We start from the raw sequence: 21,593 nt of genomic DNA, 5'->3' as shown, positions 1-21,593 counted from the left end.
ATTTTGGAGCGGATCCGAATCACAGGGTGGACACAAAAAAAATCATACCGTAATTTATGTCCTCACAAAACAAAAATGTCTGATTTCTAGAGATAATGACATAATTTGTGCATCTCTCTCTCTCTCTAGATATATATATATATATATATATATATATAAATATATATGGAATTATTCCTCAAAGGGTTCAATAGTAAAGTATCTCTGTGTAAAATGTTTTTTGTATATATACAGTGTAATAAAAGAGCATAAAACTGTATATAAACACATCCTAGAATCCTAGAAATGTCCTAAAATCCTACAAATGTCCCAAAATCATATAGAAAAGTTGTCAAATCCTAGAAAAGTCCTAAAGTTCTAGAGACGTCCTAAAATCATATAAATGTCCCAAAATCCTGAAAACCTACTAAAATCCAAAAATGTCCCAAAACAATATACATGTCCTAAAATCCTAGAAATGTACTCAAATCCAAGAAACATCCTAAAATCCTAGAAATGTCCCAAAATCATATAAATGTCCTAAAGCCCTAGAAACGTCCGAAATTCCTAGCGTTCGTGGAGCAGGTGGAGCTCCTCGCTGAGAACTCAGAGCGTCAGCAGCGAAGCAGCCGTTGTCCCGAGCAGAGAAAGCCTGTGTGTGTGTGTGTGCGTGTGCGTGCGTGTGTTATGTAACCGTCTGCAGTCACACAGTTTGCTTCTGTTCAACACACAAGACGTCCAATGTGAGAAAACATGAGGAAGGTCAGAAAAAATAAAACTCTCTAAATAAAACACAGAGCGCAGAAATACTCACAGTTTCGTGTTCGTATGAGCACCTGAGACTTAAAAAACATAAATATGGTGGTTTTTGGGGGGTTGGAGGTGAAGCTTTGTGCCTCCTAACAGGTCAGTCCGGCCATGATTTAGCCATGTTGCACATGTGCAGCGTTTCGAGGAGCGAGGGCAGGAAATGAGGACATACTTATGTTCTCTGCCTTGTAATTAGATCTCGACAAACAGGCACACCCTCCCAAAACACGCAAACGACCTCATTTACAGAGCGGGCAAACAGCGATCAGCTTCATACTTTTATTGTGATATTTCTTCTGTCTGTTTTTCTTTTTTTAGCTTGCAGGAAAACAACAAAGCAGACAGTCGGACAGGCTGAGTCCGAGGAGCCGCCGCCGGACGCTTCACTACAACAACACAAAGGATCAGGAGCAGAAAAGAGCCATGCAGCAGGACACAGAGAATATTTATAGATCTAAAATCAGTAAGTCATCACAGAGGAAGACCTTCAGGCACACGGTATCCACGGAAACACGTCACAAACCAAATCAAGCTCGTTATTGTCGATAAATCCTTTAGATGCTCAAAACAAAACAAAGAAAACATCAAGCAGGTTATAAAAAGAAGAGGAGTATGTACACGCAGGAGTTCGTCAAAGATCAGGAGTCCGTCAGTGAGCAGGAGTCCGTCAGAGATCAGGAGTCCGTCAGTGATCAGGAGTCCGTCAGAGATCAGGAGTCCGTCAGAGATCAGGAGTCCGTCAGAGATCAGGAGTCCGTCAGTGATCAGGAGTCCGTCAGAGATCAGGAGTCCGTCAGTGAGCAGGAGTCCGTCAGTGATCAGGAGTCCGTCAGAGATCAGGAGTCCGTCAGTGAGCAGGAGTCCGTCAGTGATCAGGAGTCCGTCAGTGAGCAGATATACTCTCTGTGATCAGATGTACGCTAAGGAATCTGTCAGTAATTCGTTGTTAATCAGGAGTCCGTCAGTGATCAATTTCACAGTCAGGAGTCCATCAGTGACACTTTTTTTTTAATGTTTTCCTTTAAAATTTTGGGTGTGTGTTTTTCTTTGAAATTTTTGTTTTAGATTTTTACAGCCTTTTTTGTCAATGTTTGGTGATTGGAGTAATATCCTTTGTGAAATGGACCTTCAGATGGAGCAGAAAGCAGTTGCAAGTGTTGAGCAATTCATGTTGCTATCAGCAGCTGTAGTCTTTTCTTCTGCAGCTACAGATCGCAGAGTTTCCACACGTTTATTTATTTGTGGGGGCCCGCCACGATTAAAACGTCTGCCGCCACAAATAGATTTTCTAATTTTGGAGCTGGAACATTGATTAAGAGCTGTTGAAGAATAAACACATTGCAGTTATTAGCGTACTCTGGGCACAGATGGAGCAGCAGAATGTTAAGAGCAGTGAAAGTGAAACTGAAGCGTTCATTCTGCAGTGGTTGCTCCTCCCATTCATCGATCTGATCTGATCTGATCAGTTCTGATCGGATCCACTGATCGATTATCCACCCGGAGACTCAAACTCCACAAACTGCTGCTGAGGAAAAAAATAACTGATGGAGAGCTCCACCTGCACTGCGTTCACAAACCTGCAAAACCTCCACCGTCAGCTACCGCCACACACGCACACACGCGCTCAAATTCTGTGGGTCATTTTGAGTCTAAATTAATCTGCAGATTATTTTCTCGATTAATCGATTTGTCTGTGAACTGACAAAAAACAACAGTGAGAATCCCAATTTTGCAGTGCCGAAAGTGACGTCTTCATGTTGCTTGTTTGTTTTTCTGTCCAAAACCCAAAAATATTCAACCAACAAATAAAATAAAACTGAGAAACACTGGCGAAGCTACAGCTATGGAATGTTTCTTAAAAAAAAGACTTAAAACGATCGGTTGATTATCAAAATTGATTATTTCTGACTGACGTCTTTACTCAAATAATCGAATGTTTTCTGTGTTAAGTGGCGCCAAATTATGTAATTTTTCCGAAACGTTACACAGCAGTGAGAGCTGCTGACTGACAGTAAAACACGAGAGCCGTAAATCAGGCAAAAGGCAGCAACAACCTCCAAAAATCACTCTGAATAAACACAAACCTCCAGAAAAAAAACATCGGAGCCACTTTTCCATGGTCTTCCAAACATTATTGTGTACAAACGTCCTCTCCGTGTTACTGGATGACCAGTTTATGAACCAGTTTGTGAATCAGTGTCAAACCTCGTCTGTCTCCGTCTCAGCGCCGCCTCGACGCCGCCGCGCGCCGTTCCCGCTTTGATTTTAAAAAGTCTCAAAACAAACAAAAACAGAAAGTATCCCTCTATGTCTGGTGTAAATTTATCCACTCGCAAGTTTTTTAACTCCTAAATATGAGTCACTGTGTCCTCCGCCTGGTGTGACGGCGGGACACGATCCCTCTGTCCGTCCCTTCCGTCCCGTCCCGTCCCGCCTCGCCGTCCGGTCGGCCGCTCACGTGTTCAGTCACCTTTCTGATCCAGACAAGATGTTTCAGACAAAAAGAAAAGAGAGCCGTCTGTGTGACACCTGACCTCTGACCCCAGCTGCCTGCTGGGGTCCCTCGTCCCTCAGCAGAGGGACAAGTGTGTGTTCAGGTCAGGAGCTTTGGTCTGTCCCGGCTGCAGGACTCGTCCCCCGTTTGGACCGATCTCTCTCGCTCTCTCTCTCGCTGGGTCATTTGCTCTCTTGCTCGCTCGTTCAGCCCGGACCCAGAACTCCAATCAGCGTCTCCTGGAGGACACAGAGGACATTTACTGTAGACGTGATGGACACACGGGGACACTGCTGGTGTCCTGATATCTGCAGTACTATTGTACCTCAGCAGGTAGAATACGGAGCGGCTTTACAGTTGTTTTCTCTGAAAACGACGTCATGAGAACGAAGCAGAACGGTGACGTTTTGGCCAAAATTATAATCAATAACTTCTGTTAGTGGTTGATCGATATTATTTTTTCAGAGCCGATACTGATTATTACCAGTTAATGAGACCGATATCAATATTTGAAACCGATATGCCTTTACGATAAAAATGAAAATCTTTCTTTCAATATTTCAAATTTGGAATATAACAAACTCCAACACAAAACTTTATTTAAACACTGTTAACAAATGTTTAATGAAAACTGAAACTTTCAACATCAAAAATTCACAGCAACTTTCTCTATAAAGTCAAGTGAAAAATTTAAATAAGAAATCAATACATAAAAATGGCTAAGTAACAGTTCCTCCCATGCTGTCACTTTATTTGCACTCTTTAATTCTTATCTGCGATCATTAAAAATAAACAGCAGAAACAGATGAGGCTAAATATCGACCCCAATAATCAGCCAGGACGATAATCTGTCGACTCCTAGTTTCTATTAACCGTCAAAGAGCGCAAACTGAAATTACGAATATAAAATGCGACTAATGGAAACGCGTCAATCTGGAAGCAACTCCCATTTATCGCAAAAGTTTTTCCTCTGTTGTTACTGCATCACATATCTCTGAGAGAGTTTTTAACCCACAATTCCTCTGTGAAATCGTGGACTACATCTCCCAGAAATCCCTCATACATGGCCACTCCCACGTATGAGGGGCTCGCCTTTCCATCATGGCTCCATAACACGCCTGCGCGGCCTCGGATTGAAATAAAGACGGCTAGTGCGGTGGCTGCAATAGAAATAAAGCTGCTGATGTTTTGAACATCCGTCGCCATGGTTACTGGGACGTTATCACCAGAAGAGAAGTCACATGACATCACTCGGTGGAAACACCGTCAGCTCCACGTTGAGTTTTATCACATTTACTGAATAATGATGTTTAGTGTGATTCTGTGATGGAAACCTGCCTAACGAGCAGAAACTCTGTAAAGCCAAAAAAGTCTCTCTTAAATCGATTACAGCCACTTTGAGGATTACAAAATGAAAATTGAGTAATTCGGCATGATTTCTGTCAAATACATGAGAAGGAATGAGCAACAAAGGAAAAAGTGACCCAAAAATTAGCAATAAACTGGAAAAAGTACAAGAAAATTACGTTAAAATGACTGAATAATAAAAAAGAAAAAACAAGTGAATGAATGGAGAAAAGCACTTAAAAATTATACTAATTGTGTAAAATATTATGATATTTAAAAAAAACATATTTTCAAATGTATTTATTTCTTGCAATTTGTAGAACATTTTTTACCAAGTTGCTCAGTGCATTTTTTGAGTACTTTATAAAAGAAATCACACCAATTAGTTTAAAAGGTTCAAAGGTTTAAATGCTTTTAAAAACTAAAAAGTCTAAAAGTAGCACAAGAAAAGAGGCTTCACTCCAGGTTTCTAATGATTCATGTCAGAACTTCATTTTCTCCTGCTGGACATTTGTGTGAAGTTTTGTCGTAATTAGTTCATGAATTTTTGAGTTTTGGCCAGAAACATGTTTTATGAGTACACAGTGACATTTAACTTTCGACCACAAAAATGTAATCAGTTCATCGTTGAGTGGACGTTTGTGTCAAATCTGAAACAAATTACCGCAAGGTTATTCAAAACTGTGTCAGATATTGTTTTTGCATTGATACCATGAAATTTCATCCTCCAACGCGCTGCTGCAGAGCAAGTTTCTGTCAGGCGTTATTCTCTTTTTTTTTTCATTGTAAACAAATCTCATGAAAACACAAAAACCAACAAAGTTTTCATCCATCACTCAATAAGTTGAGGCAAAATTTGTTTCCATGAGCAGAAAAAAATGAAAGTAAAGTAAAAAATAATAAAGGAAGAGATATCAGGCTGTAGATATGCATCCTAGACTTATTATAAAAGACTGTTACTATAAAAGCAAAATGCCAAATTACTTTTTAATTAAGGTTTTATAGATATATAATTATAAATAGAATAAAATATTATTATATGATTATATATTATTAGTAATAATTCATATTAGGATTATTGTTGTTTTTTTTATTATATTTATATAATTCTAGTAAATCATTTATAGTATATTATCTTTTATTATAAATTATATATTATTTCATAAAAATTATATATTTTTTATTTTATTTTATATATATGTGATTTTTAATATTTTTATTTTAAATTCTTTTTTAAACTACGTTTAAAAAATGACAAATGACAAATAAATATTGACAAATAACGAAAAAATAATCTACCTTGTACCTTGTATATAAATATATATATTTTTTTAGAAAATACAGATTTTAGAAGGAAGTTTTAAAATAAGTGTCTCTTCAAAGAGAAGCAAAGCAAGAAAGACAAACAAAGTGCTGCTGACTTTAAAGAATAAACTCCAAATAATCTTTATTTACAGATATATTCAGACCGTTAAAAGAAAAATAGAATTTCAGCTGTTTAGCTCCTGAAAATCAGAATATAAAGTGCAAATATAAACAGGAAGTCTCTGTGTTTTTAAGACTCGCCTCCTCAAGTTTCGTCTCTGCTGATAAAGTTTATTAACGTCTCGATCTGATCTGATTTCTACTCGGTCTCGTGTCTCTGGTCTCTGTCCTGCTTCTCCTGTCTTTCATTTCTGTCTCGTTTCGCTCTGTTTGAGGAGACACTGGAGTCAGAGCTCGCTGCTGTAAACCTTAAAATCACACTTTTTGTTGTTGTTTTTAAATGTCGGCGCTGCAGTGACCTCACCTTCCTCCGGTCTTGAAGATGAGGTCGGCGTTGGGAGCACCTTTCGGGTGCTGGTAGCGAGGCCGGCGCTCCCGGTTGGTGTTGGCGGGAGCCGGACGCTGAGCGAGAGACTGCATCATCTCTGCAACAAACACACACACACACACACACACACACACACACACACACACACACACACACAGAGGAAAAATTAGGTTTAATCTATTTAAACTGGGTAAATATTAATTATTTATTCATAAAAACAGTACACAAGAATAAATATTCAGCCATTTTTTAACTGTTGTCCCTTTGGCAGATGTGGTGACTACAAAAACAAAAAAAAAAGAAGCACGTGCATTTAAACAGGAACAACGGTGCCGCACACTGAGCAGAGCACGATTCAGAAGAAAATATTAAATATATTAAATCAGGAACAATAGTTCATTAAACATAAAAGCAAAGCACACTGACACTCTGAATCAAGTGCAGAGTATGATCACACACCTCACTGTGCTTCAGCCATGGCTATCATAATAAAAATCAATAAATAAAAAATGACAAAACATAATAAAAATAATAATAATAATTATTATTATTATTACTTAGACAATAAAAACTGTTGAATGATATTGTCTGATTACCTTTTTCGTTACAAAGACAAGAACTACAGAAAACGTGAGCTTAAAAACACACAGACGCACAACGTTTTCATCAACAAATTAAAAGCAAACACTTTCACTCATCTTATAAAAATGCATTTTTGTATTTATGCAGCGTCTTATTTGATGAGCTGCAGAATCAAACACTATAGCTGCTGATCGGTAAAAAAAATTTGCTGCACAAAAAAACTCTTATTTGACGTTTTCACCTGTCGCACGACTGTTAAGTGTTTCAGCGCAGATTTCTGAGAGAATCTGTTTTCGAAAGATTTGTAGAGTGAATTCACCTGCAGCGTCACTGCCAGGTGCAGCACGTTAATAAGGAGTGAGGCTGTCGTCAGATTATCTTTGAGGACTGTTAACGTGTTTGCGTTCCTCTCGGTGGATTATCGTTGTTGTCGGTGTGAACGCCAGCAGGATTTATGCCAACAGTCCACCATTAAAAGTCCGCTGCATGTTTGCTGAAGGAATATTATTCAGTGCATTAATGTTATCACGTTTTAGCTTCTCCTGTTCAGATAAACTCACACAATGAGCGACCTGACCGCTAATCTGCTCCTGTAACCACGGCAACCACACAACACAGATGCAAACAGCTCGCAGCATTTAAAAGCGCTTCAAGAAGTAACAACAAAGAATTAAGGAAAAAAAGAATAATAAGAATAGAGCCGCGGAGAACCAAATGCAGTGAAGGACTTGACTGTCGAACAGCTGAGTGTTTGACAGCCACAGCATTTCATCATAGCGGATCAAACAGCTGATGGTCCGACAGCAGCGCAGTGAGACAGACAGACAGGCAGAGCGCAGCTTCTCCTCACAGCACCAAAGTGTCTGAAACAGCCAAATATTCAGAGGTGAAAGTGACTTCTTTAGACTCTACAGACGACTTTGTGTTAGTTTCAACTTTAATCAGACTTTGGATGAATTATTTAGAAACAGCAGGACGCATCGCTCCGAGTCTCATCCAGCCGCTCGCGCTGAGCTCTCATTATTATTACCAGGGGCAGATGTAATGTTTTGGGGGCCCGGGGCCACAAGTAAAATGTTCAATTAATCAATTAAATTAACCTGATGATATCTTCATATCTCACTGAGGAGTCAGGGAAACCTTTAAGCTCGACAGAAATACTGATTTGATGTATATCGTGATATATATCGATATCGACTGATATGAAAAAAACGATCGTGATAAGACTTCATTCCACATCGCCCGGCCCTCAGTGTGATGGTAGTTACCCTGGTAGTCCTCCTGCTCCTGTCGCTCGTTGATGTCCAGAGTGAGTTTCTTCATCCTCATGCGTTCCTCCTGCTCCGCCTGCTGCTGGTTGAAGTGGTTCGCCGCCAGGTGGGAGGACAGCGGCACGTTCAGGATCTTATACTGACCAAAAGAAAACAAAAACACGGTTCAGATGATCTGAGTGTTTCAAAAAGAAAAAGTACAAAAATGTCTCACCAAGTGACTGCTGGACAGAGTCAGGCTTTAATATCAGAGAATATTCAGTTGTTTTGGGTTTTTTGGGTAATTTTTTGTCTTTTATCACAGAAAATGTTCAAGTTTCTTTCTTGTGAATTTTTTTTATTTAAATCTGTTTTTTCCATAATTTGCGACTTTAGTCTCAGAGTATAAATTACTTTCTCATCGATTCGTAATTTTAATATCCCATAAAATATTTTTTCTCATATTTTGTGACTTTAATCTGAGCGAATACTCAAGGTTTTTTTTTGTAAATTTGTGGATTTCATTGCATAGAACATCCAAGTTATTTTTCATGTTTATTTTTCATAAATTTGTGATTTAAATCACATAAAATATCATTGTTTTTCTCTTAATTTGTGACTTTAATGTCAAAGAGTATTAAGATTTGGTGTCTTAAATTTGTGACTAAATTTCGAAGAGTAAAAGAATATCCTGCTGTTTTCTTCTTACCGACACGCTTTAAAACTCTCACAGCAGATCAAATATCTGCAGAATCCACTTTTTTTTCAGCATTTCTGAAAACTCTCCACAAAAGTTGGACAGTTTGTGAAATATGTTTTCTGCACCACAGTTACACAAGAAGGTCAGCATCACTTCCACATCTGAGAGGCCATCCTCACTCACACACACACACACACACACACACACACACACACACACACAACACACAACACACACACACACCACACACACACAAGATGCTTTTATTCACCGCTGACGCAGTGAGTGTGTATGCAGGGGGGGGTCATTTCCCATCAACACCACCTACAAAGATATTCTGTGTTCTCCAAAAACTTTCATACGAAAATGTTTTTTTTTTCTGTGTGTGTGTGTGTGTGTGTGTGTGTGTGTGTATTTGGCAGCTGTCATTTAAGACAGACTGAACGCTCTATTAAAGCTCTGAGCTCTGGACACACCCTGAACCAGCCTCTGCCCTCAAACCACACATTCCTCCACCGCTCTACACACACACACACACACACACACACACACACACACACACACACACACACACACACACACACACACACTACATGTCCAGAGTCAATATTATTGCAGGGCTTGGTGGGACTGAGGTGAGTGTGTGTGAGGGGAGACGGTGACAGTGTGACGTTGCTCTCAGATGTTCAGTCATATACACACACACACACACCCACCCACACCCCCACACACACACACACTCTCTCTGTGTTTATTAACCTGAAACAAACTTCATGTTTTTGAAAAGAGTCAATGAGACTGTGTGTGTGTGTGTGTGTGAGTGTGTGTGTGCGTGCGTGCGTGCGTGCGTGCGCTGGTCACCTGCTGCTTGTTGCCTTTGCGTGTGAGCATGACAAACTGCATGGTGTCGGAGATGTCCGAGTCTCCCTCGGCGATGCACGGCTCTCTGGAGCCGCCTTTCTTCAGCTGACTCTTCAGCTGCAGAGGGATCGCCACGTCCAGCTGGTGCACCTTCACCGTCTCGCCGCTGCGCTGCTGCAGAGAAGAAGAAGAAACACACAGTCAGCGTACACGAGCCCTCCTGCGAGCTTTTACATCTTCCCTGAGGTTATTCATGTCAAAGGACACGTTAAATTAAAATACACTTTGACACTTTGAGAGATGAGATAATTGGCCTTTTTTCTTTTAAACCGTGGGAAGAAGGCAATGAGCAACCTAAGAAGAAATGACCCAAAAAATTAACAAGAAATTTGTAAAAAGGTTGCAAAAATCATAATTATAAATGTAATGCCTTATTTCCTGGACATTTTTCCCCGTAGCTTCATAAAAGAATTTCTCGTCAGTGGTGGGGACAAAATCTACAGTTGTCATCTTGTGGAATAAATGTTTTTAAAGGTTTTGATGCTGAGAGATGATGAATTCTGGCTTTATTTTAACCGACAGGAGAGTTTAAAGTCATCTTCATACCTGCAGGTTCTCCAGCATCATCTTATCCAGCGCCTGAATGAAGTCCTCGTCCTCAGCGCACGCCACGTGCTTCAGTCCACCGCCACGGATGGTGACCTCCTGCACACAGACAGCAAATGTTTAAAATTCGAAAAACAAATGAATATTTGATATTTATGATTAGGACTGATGTTGGTAAAATACTCAATGAAAGTCGAAAATCATATTAATGTATAATATTTTTTAAAGCCTGATTTTGAAAAGTGCATTATGTGTGCAGAGCGACATGAGTGTGTGACATCAAAGCGAGCCCTAAAGGGTTAAATTAATCCTGAAATTTCTTATTATCTGCAGCTGTGATTGGATCTTACGTTGTTCTCCTCATCCGTCTCGTTTTCTTTGTTGGAGTCGGTCAGGTAGTCGGTGTTCTCCTCCTCCTCTTCCTCTCGCTCCTCCTCTTCGTTCTCCGACCCCTCCTGTGGAAAACAGTCACAGCTTGTTAACCCTCTATGGTAAAACATATCGATGCCAGCTGGTAAAAAAAAAATTCATCATGGTTTTTGTTGTTGTTTGTAATAAATAGACTAAGTTAGTTTGTTTAGTCTTTATTTCAAACATGCAGACAGAAAATCAATCTGCGGCGTGGCACCATGTAAAGATGAACCCCGATGGACCAGACCAGACTGGAAGTGACCAGACTGGACCAGACCAGGTCTAACTTGGTCCCCCCAGTCCTCAGGCCCTGGACCACAGGTGACCTGCTGCCGAGTCTGTGAGTCTTCCTGATACTTCACATTCCTGATGTTTGTTGTCAGAAACCAGCTGAGCAACAAACAGGATCAAGTTTTAAGCAGTGAGGTCATCGTCACAACAACAGGACTCACATCCTCTTCCTGCTCGTTCATCTCGCTCTCGTTGCCAGACTGCTCCTCCGTCTCGGCGCCGCCCTCTTCGTCGTCGTCGGCGTCGTCGTCCTCCTCGTCGAGCACCTCCCCTTCGCTCATGGCGCTGGAGCGGCCGTCCTTCTCCATCGCCAGGCCTTCACGAACACAAAGAGCAACAAAAACTCAGCTCTAAAACACAAAATATCCTGAATTAAAATGATTTAATGACATCACAAACACCTCCGAGACAAACCTGACCTCGCTCACACAAAAGATTCAGTTATAAATAGATCACAGAGGAAATGATTAGTGCAAACGATTAAAGAGTGCGTTTGTGTGTCTGATGACGAGTGAGGAGGAGGCGAGGCCGGCGGAGCTGCAGATCAGGAACGTCTGATCCTGATTCAGGTACCAAACCTTCAACAGTGACTCCACTGTGAGCTCAGGACAGAAGTAACTGAGTACGTTACTCTGGAACTCACTGCACTGACCCATCCATGTTTTTGTTTTTTGTTGTTGTTGTTTGAAACGCTCTTTTATTGTACAGTGTCGCTGAGTTTGTGAAAAGTGCTTTATAAATAAAATGTATTATTATTATTACTATACTTCCTCACGTGTCCTTCAGTGCAGTTTAAAGCTGTTTGAACTTGAGTATTTCCATTTTTTTGTGACTTTAATGTGACAACATTCATCTGACAGAAAGTTACTGATAACTTTCTGAATAAGATTTCAACATGAAAACAAACAAATGGGCTCAAAATTGAAAGTGTTGCTTAGATTAAAGCTTTGTTTGTCCGTCAGTTTTTAGCCTGTGATTTCTGTCTTCTCCTTTTATTTGATAAATAACTGTTTTAGAAACAAAACAAAACATTTAAGAAAAGTCTGAATGTATAATTTTTGATATGCTGAGAAGTTTATTTAATAAACCAATAAAGTTTTTTCAGGTTTCAGATGTTTTAATGCATGTAAAAGGCATCTAAATGCAGCACAAGAAAACAGATGACAGTCCAGATGTTAAAGGGTTAAACTCATCACTATCATTCCTGAGGACTCTGCGTGTGTGTCGCTTGATGAGTGCGTGTGTCAGGTATGTGTGAGTGTGTTTCCATGAACTGAAACCTGTCACGCAGACGACGCGGCAGGAATGCAGCTCGGCCGGGACGACCGGATACTCCGGCTCCTCAAACATCCTGCTGGTGAACTCGTGCCGGATATGGACAAACGCTCACGTCGAGAGCAGCTCCTACCTAGTTTGACGAGCACCTCCCTCTCCAGGTCAGACACCTGCTTGGTGGCCTCGTCCAGGGAGCAGCTGAGCCTCATCTTGGGCCGCAGCAGCTCCAGCGTGTCGCTGATCATGTAGTCGATGTCGATGGGGAACGGGTGATCTTTAGTCCAAACGTCGATGCTCTTCTTCCACCAGATGTACCGCTGCACACACACACACACACACACACACACACACATCAATTATTCATTCAACCTTTATCTACCAATAATAACAATAATAATTATTATTGTTATTACAAATTTTGACACCAAACACGATACACTATTTAACCCTTTGAAAATTTAACAAAGTGGCTTGAATTCTTTCAGAAAGACTGGAAGAAGTTACGATTTACAAATTTGCAAATTTACTGAAATTAAGCACAAAAAAAGAAAAAAAAATAGAAATAGAATACCTAATAATAATAATACACAGAAAGAATACATAATAATAATAATAATAACAACTGTATTTATATAGCACCTTTAAAAACAGAGTTTGCAAAGCAGAGATGAGAAACAGATGCGATGCAACAATGGAAATCTTAACAGTCCTGTTAAACATGAGCGAGACGAAGCTAAATTAGAGTTAAAATCAGATTAAAACCAGAAGACAAATAATACAAGATGCAGGACACATAATGTCAGTGTAAAATAATACAAAGAAATAGACCAAAAACAACAACAGAAACAATAAAACCACCAATGAAAGGACATCAGATTGATAAAATATGGATTTAGAAGGTAAAAGAGATAAAAAGAAATAAGAGAAATAAAAAGATGACATCACATAAAAGCAAGTGTATTAAAATGGGTTTAAGAAGTGATTTGAAAGTCGTCATTTGACCGGAATCTGGAGGCGCGTTGGGAGCAGTCGTACCTGGAAGTAGATGAGGAAGCAGTCGAGCTTCCTCTTGCTGGAGCCGCGGTCGAAGTACTGTCCGCAGGTGTCGAGCAGCGTGCACACCAGGCGGATGCGGAACAGGTGCTCCGGAGGGTCGAGGGCGCTGGGGCTGCCGTCCTGGTTGATCCCGAACGAGATGAAGGAGAAGAGCGTGCGGAAGATGACGGCCGACTCCACCATGCGGTAGTTGTAGAGCTCGCCCAGGAACTTGCCGCTGCTGATCCGCCGCTGGTTGAACTTTGGCTGGTTGACCTAAAAAAACGGACAGAAGAAGAATTCAGTAAAAGCATCCAAACGACACTGTAAAAATACTGTTACAGGTTAAAAATCTTACTCGAGGTTCAAACTAACAGCAAAATGTACTTTGAGAAACAGAAATACTTCTTAGGCTGCAGATTTGTATAATCATTATTAGTGGCGGACCGATTATCGGCCTGGATAATTATCGGGGCCGATATTTGGCATTTGCTGATTATCTGCATTTTATTCAATGATCGCTGCTAAAGTGAGTTCGTCATCAGAGCGTGGGCTGCAGATTTCGACCACGTGACATGGTTGGAGGTGTTAAGTAAAACAACATAAGTTCAGACTCTCGATGAGCCAGACGACATTCTCACGTGTCCTGCAACATATAACCGTGTTGTTCACTGCGAACACAGTAACAACATGACTTCCTCTTCACTCCAGCTGTCAGAGCCGTCAGTGAAAACACGAACGTTACATCACAGCTCAGGGTTCATCAGCAGGACAGAAAAAAACCTGTCGAACTCTTTATCTGCACTTACAGCACTTTTACATGATTTTTACATTCCATGGAACGACCAGCGACGCTGTTTATCCGTTCTTTTTCATTACTACATAACAGCTTTTTAAATATATATTATTTCTAAAAATAATAAAGTCAGAACAGGATTAGTAGTAATATAAATCAGGAACTGTGTGTGTGTTATTCATGAGATGGGAGGGAGTGGTGCAAAAGGAGGAGGCATGTCTAATAAGTTTTTAAACAGAGGGGAGGTACCTGTTTTTATTTTGGCTTTATGGAAAAACTTTTCGGTGATATTTGAAGAAAAAAAGTTTGGCTACTTTATTTCCTTAATTTTTGGGGGTGATTTGCAGAAGAAAGGTTTTATTGAATCTGTTTCTTTAATTTTTAAAATTAATTTACTGTAAATTTAGGCGGTTTCATGGAGATTTTGTTTTCTTGAAAAGTTGAAGCTCTTGCTTTTGTTCTGTAAAATTTTGGCAATTTTTTAAGAAAAAACGTTTTTTCTTTAAACCTTTTGTTAATTTTTAGAAGTAAACGTTCTGGCGATTTTTTAAAAATTTTTGGTCATTTTCAAAGAAAACATATCTTACCAAACTGCGGTGATGTTTTCATTAAAACTCACCAGAAATGACACCATTTATCGCCATAAACTGTAAAAACCGAAATTATTGACGGTCCTTGGACACATCATGCGTTGTTATACAGGTTTGTGAAACAAAATTCCATGACTTTTCCGAAACCTTCAGGCTATATTTAGTTTTCCAAAACCCAGCCTGGAAATAGCTATTTGCAAATTCCAGGACTTTACTAGGTCTTTCATGACCGTACGAACCCGGCACACCATCAGAGTTTCTCTCTTCATACCTCCATGCCGAGCCGGATGTCCTCCAGCACGCCGTCCACCACGTGGATGCCCACGTCCTCCTGGTAGGCGACCAGGCCGGCCAGCAGGTTGGCCACGCAGTGGATGCTGTTGTACTTGACGTTCCAGATGTTGACCATGCAGCAGATCAGGTAGCTCTTCACCTCGGGGTCCTGCCACGGCAGCTTGCGCATCTGCCGCAGCACTTTCTCCGTGGTCACCTTGGACAGGTCCTTGTAGAGCAGCTTGCGGATGTACTCCTGCAGCGGCGGCCTCTTCTTCTTCACCGTCTTCTCCATGGGCGGCGGGTTGCAGTAGTAGTAGGCGTTTTCCACCATCGTCACGTAGCGGGCATCCAGGTGCTGCGCCTGCTTCTTCCGCATCATTTGCTCCTGAAACGCAGCAAAAAGACATCAGCTGGTGAATATTAAACATCCCTGTAGGCAGGTTTATCACGGATCCGCACAAAACTGAAGTGATATTTAGGAAATGCTGATAAAACTCAACTTCTCCTCTGGGGGATCCAAGTATTTTTTCTTTGAATTTTTTAGGGCAATTTTTTTTTTAAAAAATGCGGCGTCTTTTTTGTCTTCAAAAAGTTTGGCCTTTTTTCCATAAAAAACAAAATTAGACATTTTTCAGAATTTTCAGAAAGTTGCAGGAGTGATTGGACACGGTGGCAATTTTAGATGCTGTTTGACTGTTTTGTCTCTTTTGTCTTTGTTTTGTCTCTGAAAAGGTGGGGAGAGACATAAAAAAACAGCTGGAAATGAGAAAGACTGAAGACAAACTAAACATTTCAACTGTTACATGTTTCCACCAAAGAGTGACAGAAACAGTCGCACTGACCAGCAGGACGCTGGTCCGCAGGTGGGAGTCGGGGGACCTGAACAGGAAGCGTCCGCAGGTCTCCAGCAGCGTGCACGCCATTTCGATGTGGTGATGAGTGAAATCTGACAGCAGCATCTGTGGGGACACACACACACATTTAACCCTTTAGGGCCTGTTTGTCTCATTTTAGTCTCTTTTCTTCTTCCTGTTGTGATAACTGTGTGTGTGTTGATGCATGTGTCCTAAATGTAGTCCAGATTGTGTATCTGAGTGTAATCAGTGAATTTGCAGCTCAGCTCCTACAATAAGTCTAAAATACACTGTGGAAACTAAATAGTTACATTCAGACTGTTCAGGTCCAAAAATGCTCCATTGAAACCCATTCAAACTGACATTTTTGATCCCACAGCCATCAGAGCAGAAAAACATGACTTGACAAAAAATTGGCATTTAAAGGGTCAACATTGTGAAAATGAATGAATATTTTATATTTACGATTAGGATTGACGTTGGTTAAAAAAAAAAACTAAATGAAAATAGAAAAACATCACATTTTGAGTACAGAGCGATATAAGTGTGTGTAAAATTAAAGCGGGTCCTTAAGGTTAAATATTATTATTATTCATTTATTTAAATACATTTCCACCGGTGAGCTCAGAGAAAACAGGGGGAGACAGATTTTTTACCCACCTTGAGACAGTGAAGCGTGTCTGTTTTTGAGAACATCTTGAACTTCGACAGTTCTCCGATGAATCTGACGGTTTTATTTTTTGTCTCGATGTTGATCTGGTCCTTCTTACGAATCTGCACAACACAAACATTAACACAACAAAATTATCAGAAAATCTGCTTTGTAACTCATAATATTGACAAAGGAAAAAATGTCCTTGCTTGTAGAGATTTTTTTTTGTTTTGTTTTTTCGAAACATGACTTTCATAGCCATTTAATATCATAATCACATTAAAATAGCATGTTATGACTCAGCAGATGCAGTAATCAGAAGACGTACATGAAACCTGAAGTCTCCCTTCAGCATGGAGCACAGGTCTTCAGCCACGTCCGACATGCAGGGGTGAAGAGTTGCCACCAGGCGAGAGTAGAAGGGCAGAAGATCCAACCTGCAGGAGGACAAACAGTTAACACGCTGCTCGTCTTCAGACTGTCACGTACAATGGTAGCGCCCCCTGCTGGTGCCTGAAGGGTCACTGTGAGGCTGACAAGAAGGTACAGTTTTCCTATTGTCAATGAATCACATGAAAAAGAGTGAAAAGTGTGTTTATCTGCAACCTGAAGTCTTATTCTTCCTCCACTGTTGATGAAAACACACCAGTATTTTTTTAATTCACCATCCTGCTGACTTAAATACAGCTGCTTCTCAAAGAATTACAATATAGTGAAAATGTTTAATTTCCTTCATGCTTTAATTCACAAAGGTAAACTTTCATATATTGTATATTCGTAAAGAGCTGTACCTCTGCCTGGGAACGGTGAAGAGCGCTCGGACCAGTTTCCTCCTGTTTGATTTGGTGTTCATGTTCATGCAGAAGTCCATCGCAGCCTGCAAAAAAAAAAAAAACCCTCAGAAATTCAAATATTTAAAACCTAACCCAACTTAAGTATTTTTATATGTAATCTGTTGAGTCAGATGGAAACAATCCAAATTTATTCATAAAGCATATTTAACCCATTGAAACCTGAGCAAATTAGTATGATTTCATCTCATGCTTTTGGGCTCTGTCTCAGGCTCTCATGACACCGAGGAAAATCTCACGCCAAAACACAGCGAGGGCAGAAGTGTTGAACAATCATGTAAAAAAGTGAAGGACTTTGACTGTAGAACAGCTGAGTGTTTGACAGCCACAGCATTTCATCATGGCGGATCATTTCATCATTTTGTGGTTTGTTTTTCGCCCTCATAGTTCACTGACACAGTTTCATGTGACCATGGTGTGTTGGAGTGTAATAAACATATGATTTATTATTATTTATTAAACTTTTCAGTATTATATAAAAATGAAAAGCTCCATCTTAAGCTCGACAGGAACAGTGATTTGATGTATATCGTGATATAAAAATGATTGTGATAAAACTTTTTTTATTTCCAGACTTTTCCACATTGTTTCTAAACTCCCCCTACTCTCTTTTTAAAATGTTTTTTTTCTAATTTCTTGCAATTTTTGGGACATTTCTTGTCTAGGTTGTCATTCCCTTTTTTTTCACTTTTTATCGTTTTAAAGGAATCCAATTTGCTGAGTCTTCAAAAGGGCCAAAAAAGCCTGTGAAAGGCGTCTGAACACAGCACAAGAAAACTGATGTAGATCTGGATTTCAAAGGATTAAACAAAACAACAGCTGACTAAAAAAAGCTGCACAATCCTAAACAAAAAGAAAAAAAAAACAAACATCTATGAATAAAACTATATAAAAACCACACGGATGGTAGAAAAATCAAATAATGAAAATACAAAACAAAAACTAATATTACGATGCAGCATTGGCACAAACAAGAACAAAACGAACGCCACGTTAAATGTTGAACGCTGCAGTCTGTGTCTCCTCACCTTGTCGATGAGGTCTCTGTTGACGCAGTTGGGCAGCTGCTGGATGAAGGCGTCCACTATCAGCTTCAGGTGGGACCCTGTGTTCGCCTCCTCATCCTCTTGCTCTACAAAAATAAAAATGTATAAAAATTAGGGCTTTCCCCAGTGCCAATTTTTGGGCTCCACAGCTGAACGTGACTCTGGAAAAACTCTGAATGATTCTGTTATTTTACTGTCGTGCTGTTTGAACTTGAACGGGTTCATCGATGCACTTTTTGTGACATTTTTCTCATCACGGACAAATTACACACCGTCATAAATGCTCGTTATAAAAGGCTCCAAATCTGAGACGCCTAACAAAGAAACCCCGTGAAACAAAAGCACAGAAAAATCATACAACCTCCAAAAATGAATTTTGCTGTATTCACCTGCACAATGACAATTAAGACTTTCTATTCTTTTCCAAATTTTTTTGTAAAAAAATACGAATATCAAAATCTAAAAATTGCAAACCTACTCCACAAAAAATATCTGAATATTCAGGTCCACTTCTAATAAATTCCCACTTAAAATAGAATTCAAACTGCAAAAATCTAACCATAATCGGTCAATAAAAGTTTCAGAACCACACATCCACCTTGTCCTCTGTTGTGTTGAATATTAAATTCACCGTCACACTGAGGAGCCTGGGTGTTTCTCCGAGTGTTTACCTTGCTCATCCAGCAGTTTTTTGGCCAGTTCTTCGTTCTCGGCCTCGTCTGGTCCCTCCAGTTCCAGAGGTTCATCTGTGATGTCCAGAGCCTCCAGCTCCAGCTCCAGCTCCTCTGTGGTGCTGGCCAAGTCCTTCCCCTCTCTGCCATCTGAACAGCAACAGTCACCACACAAGGTACGAGGTAGATTTATTAGTCACTGTTTACACATTGTTGAAGAAATACAAATAAATAAATAATAGTAAATATACAGATAAAAATAAAATAAAATAAAAGCTCTTTCTTCACCTGTCTGTGTGCTGTCACAATAAAACCACTGTGTGTGTCAATCTGTCTTCATCCATCTGTGTGATTTACATATGAAATGTACCTTTGGCGTCGTCCTTGTCTTTGCCCTGGCTGCTCTTCTCATTGTCCTTGAAGAGGATGGCCGGGACGAAGGCCTTCAGGTCCACCAGGTTCTCGTAGAAGTTCCGAGCGTCTTCATCCTCCCAGATCCCTCCCTCCAGGTCGTACTCTCCAGGTTTACCGGGGGTGAAGATGTCGATGCCAGGGCCGTGCTCTGAGGGAGCAGACAGATAACATTGTTATTTGTATGAAAACAAAGATCTTACATCCACCAAAAAACACTTTTAATGTTTCTATAATTGTAGAAAATCCAGGAGACCCACCCTCCTGCACGGTCTTGTCCTGAGGAAGCTCCGGCATGTTTTCATCCAGCAGGTCGGCCAGAGACTGAGTGTTGGCCAGCAGCTTCTGGTATGAAGTGGCAAACTCTTCGTACTGCTTGTGTCTGTCCTCACTCAGCTCCCCTTTGGAATGTAGGATGCGCCTGAAGAGGAGGCACAAATGTTAAAGTGAAAATTCACCAACTCTAATGTAAATGTTGATTCGTCAGTTAAAGTAATAAAGTCCTCAGTGCATGCTGTGTTGACCCAAAAGGCTCACAGTCTGCAGCTGCAAAATTGTTTGTCCAGCATCCAGCGCAGGTTCACCTGCATCGGGCAACTCAGGTAAGATCCTTAGAAAATACTGCAGGTTTCAGGCAGGCGGGTCATAAAGTGACAAAGCAGCATTCTGAGTGAATTATTAAGAACTCTCAGAAATGTGCAGTAATCCACCTTACATCTTTTTTCTCTCTGTCTCTCACACAGCAGCAGCTTTGTCATCGGCCCTGCTGTACTCAGCCTTTCTGCTCTTCAGCGTCAGTCTGACATTTAAATCTCTCTGGTAATAATGTTCAGCATAAATGTTTCCCTCTGCATATATGTCAGCCCAGTACCATGTATGATCTGCAAGCGAGCATCTCTCTGTCCACACTCAATCTGTTAAATATGCACTTCTGTGACATCCTGTAAATGAACCACGTTAGTTACCAGCTGTGCTCTCGAGATCAGACTTAACACTTAATCACGTAAAAGATGGGTGAGGACTCGCTGTCTTCTTTGTTTGTATTAATTAAATGGAAAACTTGCGTCGTCCTAAAATCCTAGAAACGTCCTGAAACCTGAGAATTCTCCTAAAATCCTAGAAATGTCTTCAAATCCTAGAAACATCCTAAAATCTTCACAGAGGGCAGCCACAGCGCAGTGCTCTCTGTGGGGATAAAAACAGAACAGCGTGGTCACCTGTTCTGCCTCTCGGTGTTCTGCAGCTCACGGTGGTCCTTCTTCAGGTGTTTGGTGAGCGAGGTGAAGTATTCCCTCAGAAGGTTCTGGAAGGGCTGCTGTTTCTCCGTGCTGATGATCTCGCTCGGAGGGAAGCTCAGGCCAAACTTCTCAGCGGCCAGTTTGACCTTTCGGGGCAGCAGGCCGGCGATGTCATCGCCGCAGTGCTTACAGAAGCTGATGACCACGGACACGTGCGTGTGCGTCTCCCTGTCGGTGCTGATGATGTTCTTCAGCTGCTCGTAGATCAGCGACAGCCCCTCTTTGTCGGTGAAGAGGCCCACGATGGTGAGCTCAGCGATGAAGCGCAGGTCTGTACGCAGCTTGCTGACGTTGGGCGCCTTGTCCTCCTTCCGGGCCTCAAAGTGCTTCTTCCAGGCCTGCAGGAGCAGCGGGGCGAACTCTGCGTAGCGCTGGTGGAAAAGCGAGCACAGGTGGACGGCGCAGCCCACGTCAGAGATCTTCAGCTTGGCCTCCACCACGGAGCTCACCGCCTCGCCGATGTACTTGCTGAGGTTCAGAGAGGCAAAGTCATTGGAGAGCGCGTCCCGCTGCTGCTCGGTGAGCGTGCGCAGCTTCTTCACGAAGGCCGTGTTCTTCTTCAGGCTGGAGTCCAGCCGGCTGAAGAAGGCCTCCTCCGGACGACCCTCCTGAGCGTTCTGGTTCTTACTGCGGAGCTCCTTCCTGCACTGGTGGCGCTCCCAGGCCTCCTGGTGCAGCTGGTGGCCCTCCTCTT

At 41.1% G+C, this 21,593-nt stretch overlaps 1 protein-coding gene across 3 annotated transcripts in view; it reads right to left on the bottom strand.

Moving 5' to 3' along the window:
- Window positions 1–1,054: 1,054 nt before the first annotated feature.
- upf2 (UPF2 regulator of nonsense mediated mRNA decay) overlaps window positions 1,055–21,593 on the bottom strand; it is a 22,857-nt gene continuing 2,318 nt past the window's right edge. The window contains exons 3-21 of one of the 3 annotated variants that reach the window (XM_088072395.1): window positions 20,819–21,593; window positions 19,862–20,022; window positions 19,561–19,752; window positions 19,191–19,340; window positions 18,502–18,605; window positions 17,414–17,499; window positions 16,951–17,059; window positions 16,631–16,744; window positions 15,959–16,075; window positions 15,112–15,501; window positions 13,455–13,730; window positions 12,553–12,736; window positions 11,306–11,460; window positions 10,793–10,897; window positions 10,443–10,541; window positions 9,837–10,010; window positions 8,294–8,435; window positions 6,420–6,540; window positions 1,055–3,522 (exon numbers count right to left, since the gene is read on the bottom strand). The exon at window positions 20,819–21,593 is cut by the window's right edge and continues 5 nt beyond it. In XM_088072395.1, the coding sequence (XP_087928521.1) occupies window positions 3,513–3,522; window positions 6,420–6,540; window positions 8,294–8,435; window positions 9,837–10,010; window positions 10,443–10,541; window positions 10,793–10,897; window positions 11,306–11,460; window positions 12,553–12,736; window positions 13,455–13,730; window positions 15,112–15,501; window positions 15,959–16,075; window positions 16,631–16,744; window positions 16,951–17,059; window positions 17,414–17,499; window positions 18,502–18,605; window positions 19,191–19,340; window positions 19,561–19,752; window positions 19,862–20,022; window positions 20,819–21,593 (3,464 nt within the window). In that variant the 3' untranslated portion in view covers window positions 1,055–3,512. Of the gene's footprint in view, window positions 3,523–6,047; window positions 6,322–6,419; window positions 6,541–8,293; window positions 8,436–9,836; window positions 10,011–10,442; window positions 10,542–10,792; window positions 10,898–11,305; window positions 11,461–12,552; window positions 12,737–13,454; window positions 13,731–15,111; window positions 15,502–15,958; window positions 16,076–16,630; window positions 16,745–16,950; window positions 17,060–17,413; window positions 17,500–18,501; window positions 18,606–19,190; window positions 19,341–19,560; window positions 19,753–19,861; window positions 20,023–20,818 lie in introns of those variants that run through there. The other 2 variants (XM_088072396.1, XM_042511260.2) reach the window with 2 other exon arrangements.

Source organism: Plectropomus leopardus, chromosome 22 (assembly GCF_026936395.1).
Source record: "Plectropomus leopardus strain MGB_pleo_1.0 chromosome 22, ASM2693639v1, whole genome shotgun sequence".
In the NCBI taxonomy this organism is placed as follows: Eukaryota; Metazoa; Chordata; class Actinopteri; order Perciformes; family Serranidae; genus Plectropomus; species Plectropomus leopardus.
The sequence above is the reverse complement of the archived record's forward strand: the minus strand, read 5'-3'. Positions and strand labels throughout refer to the sequence as shown.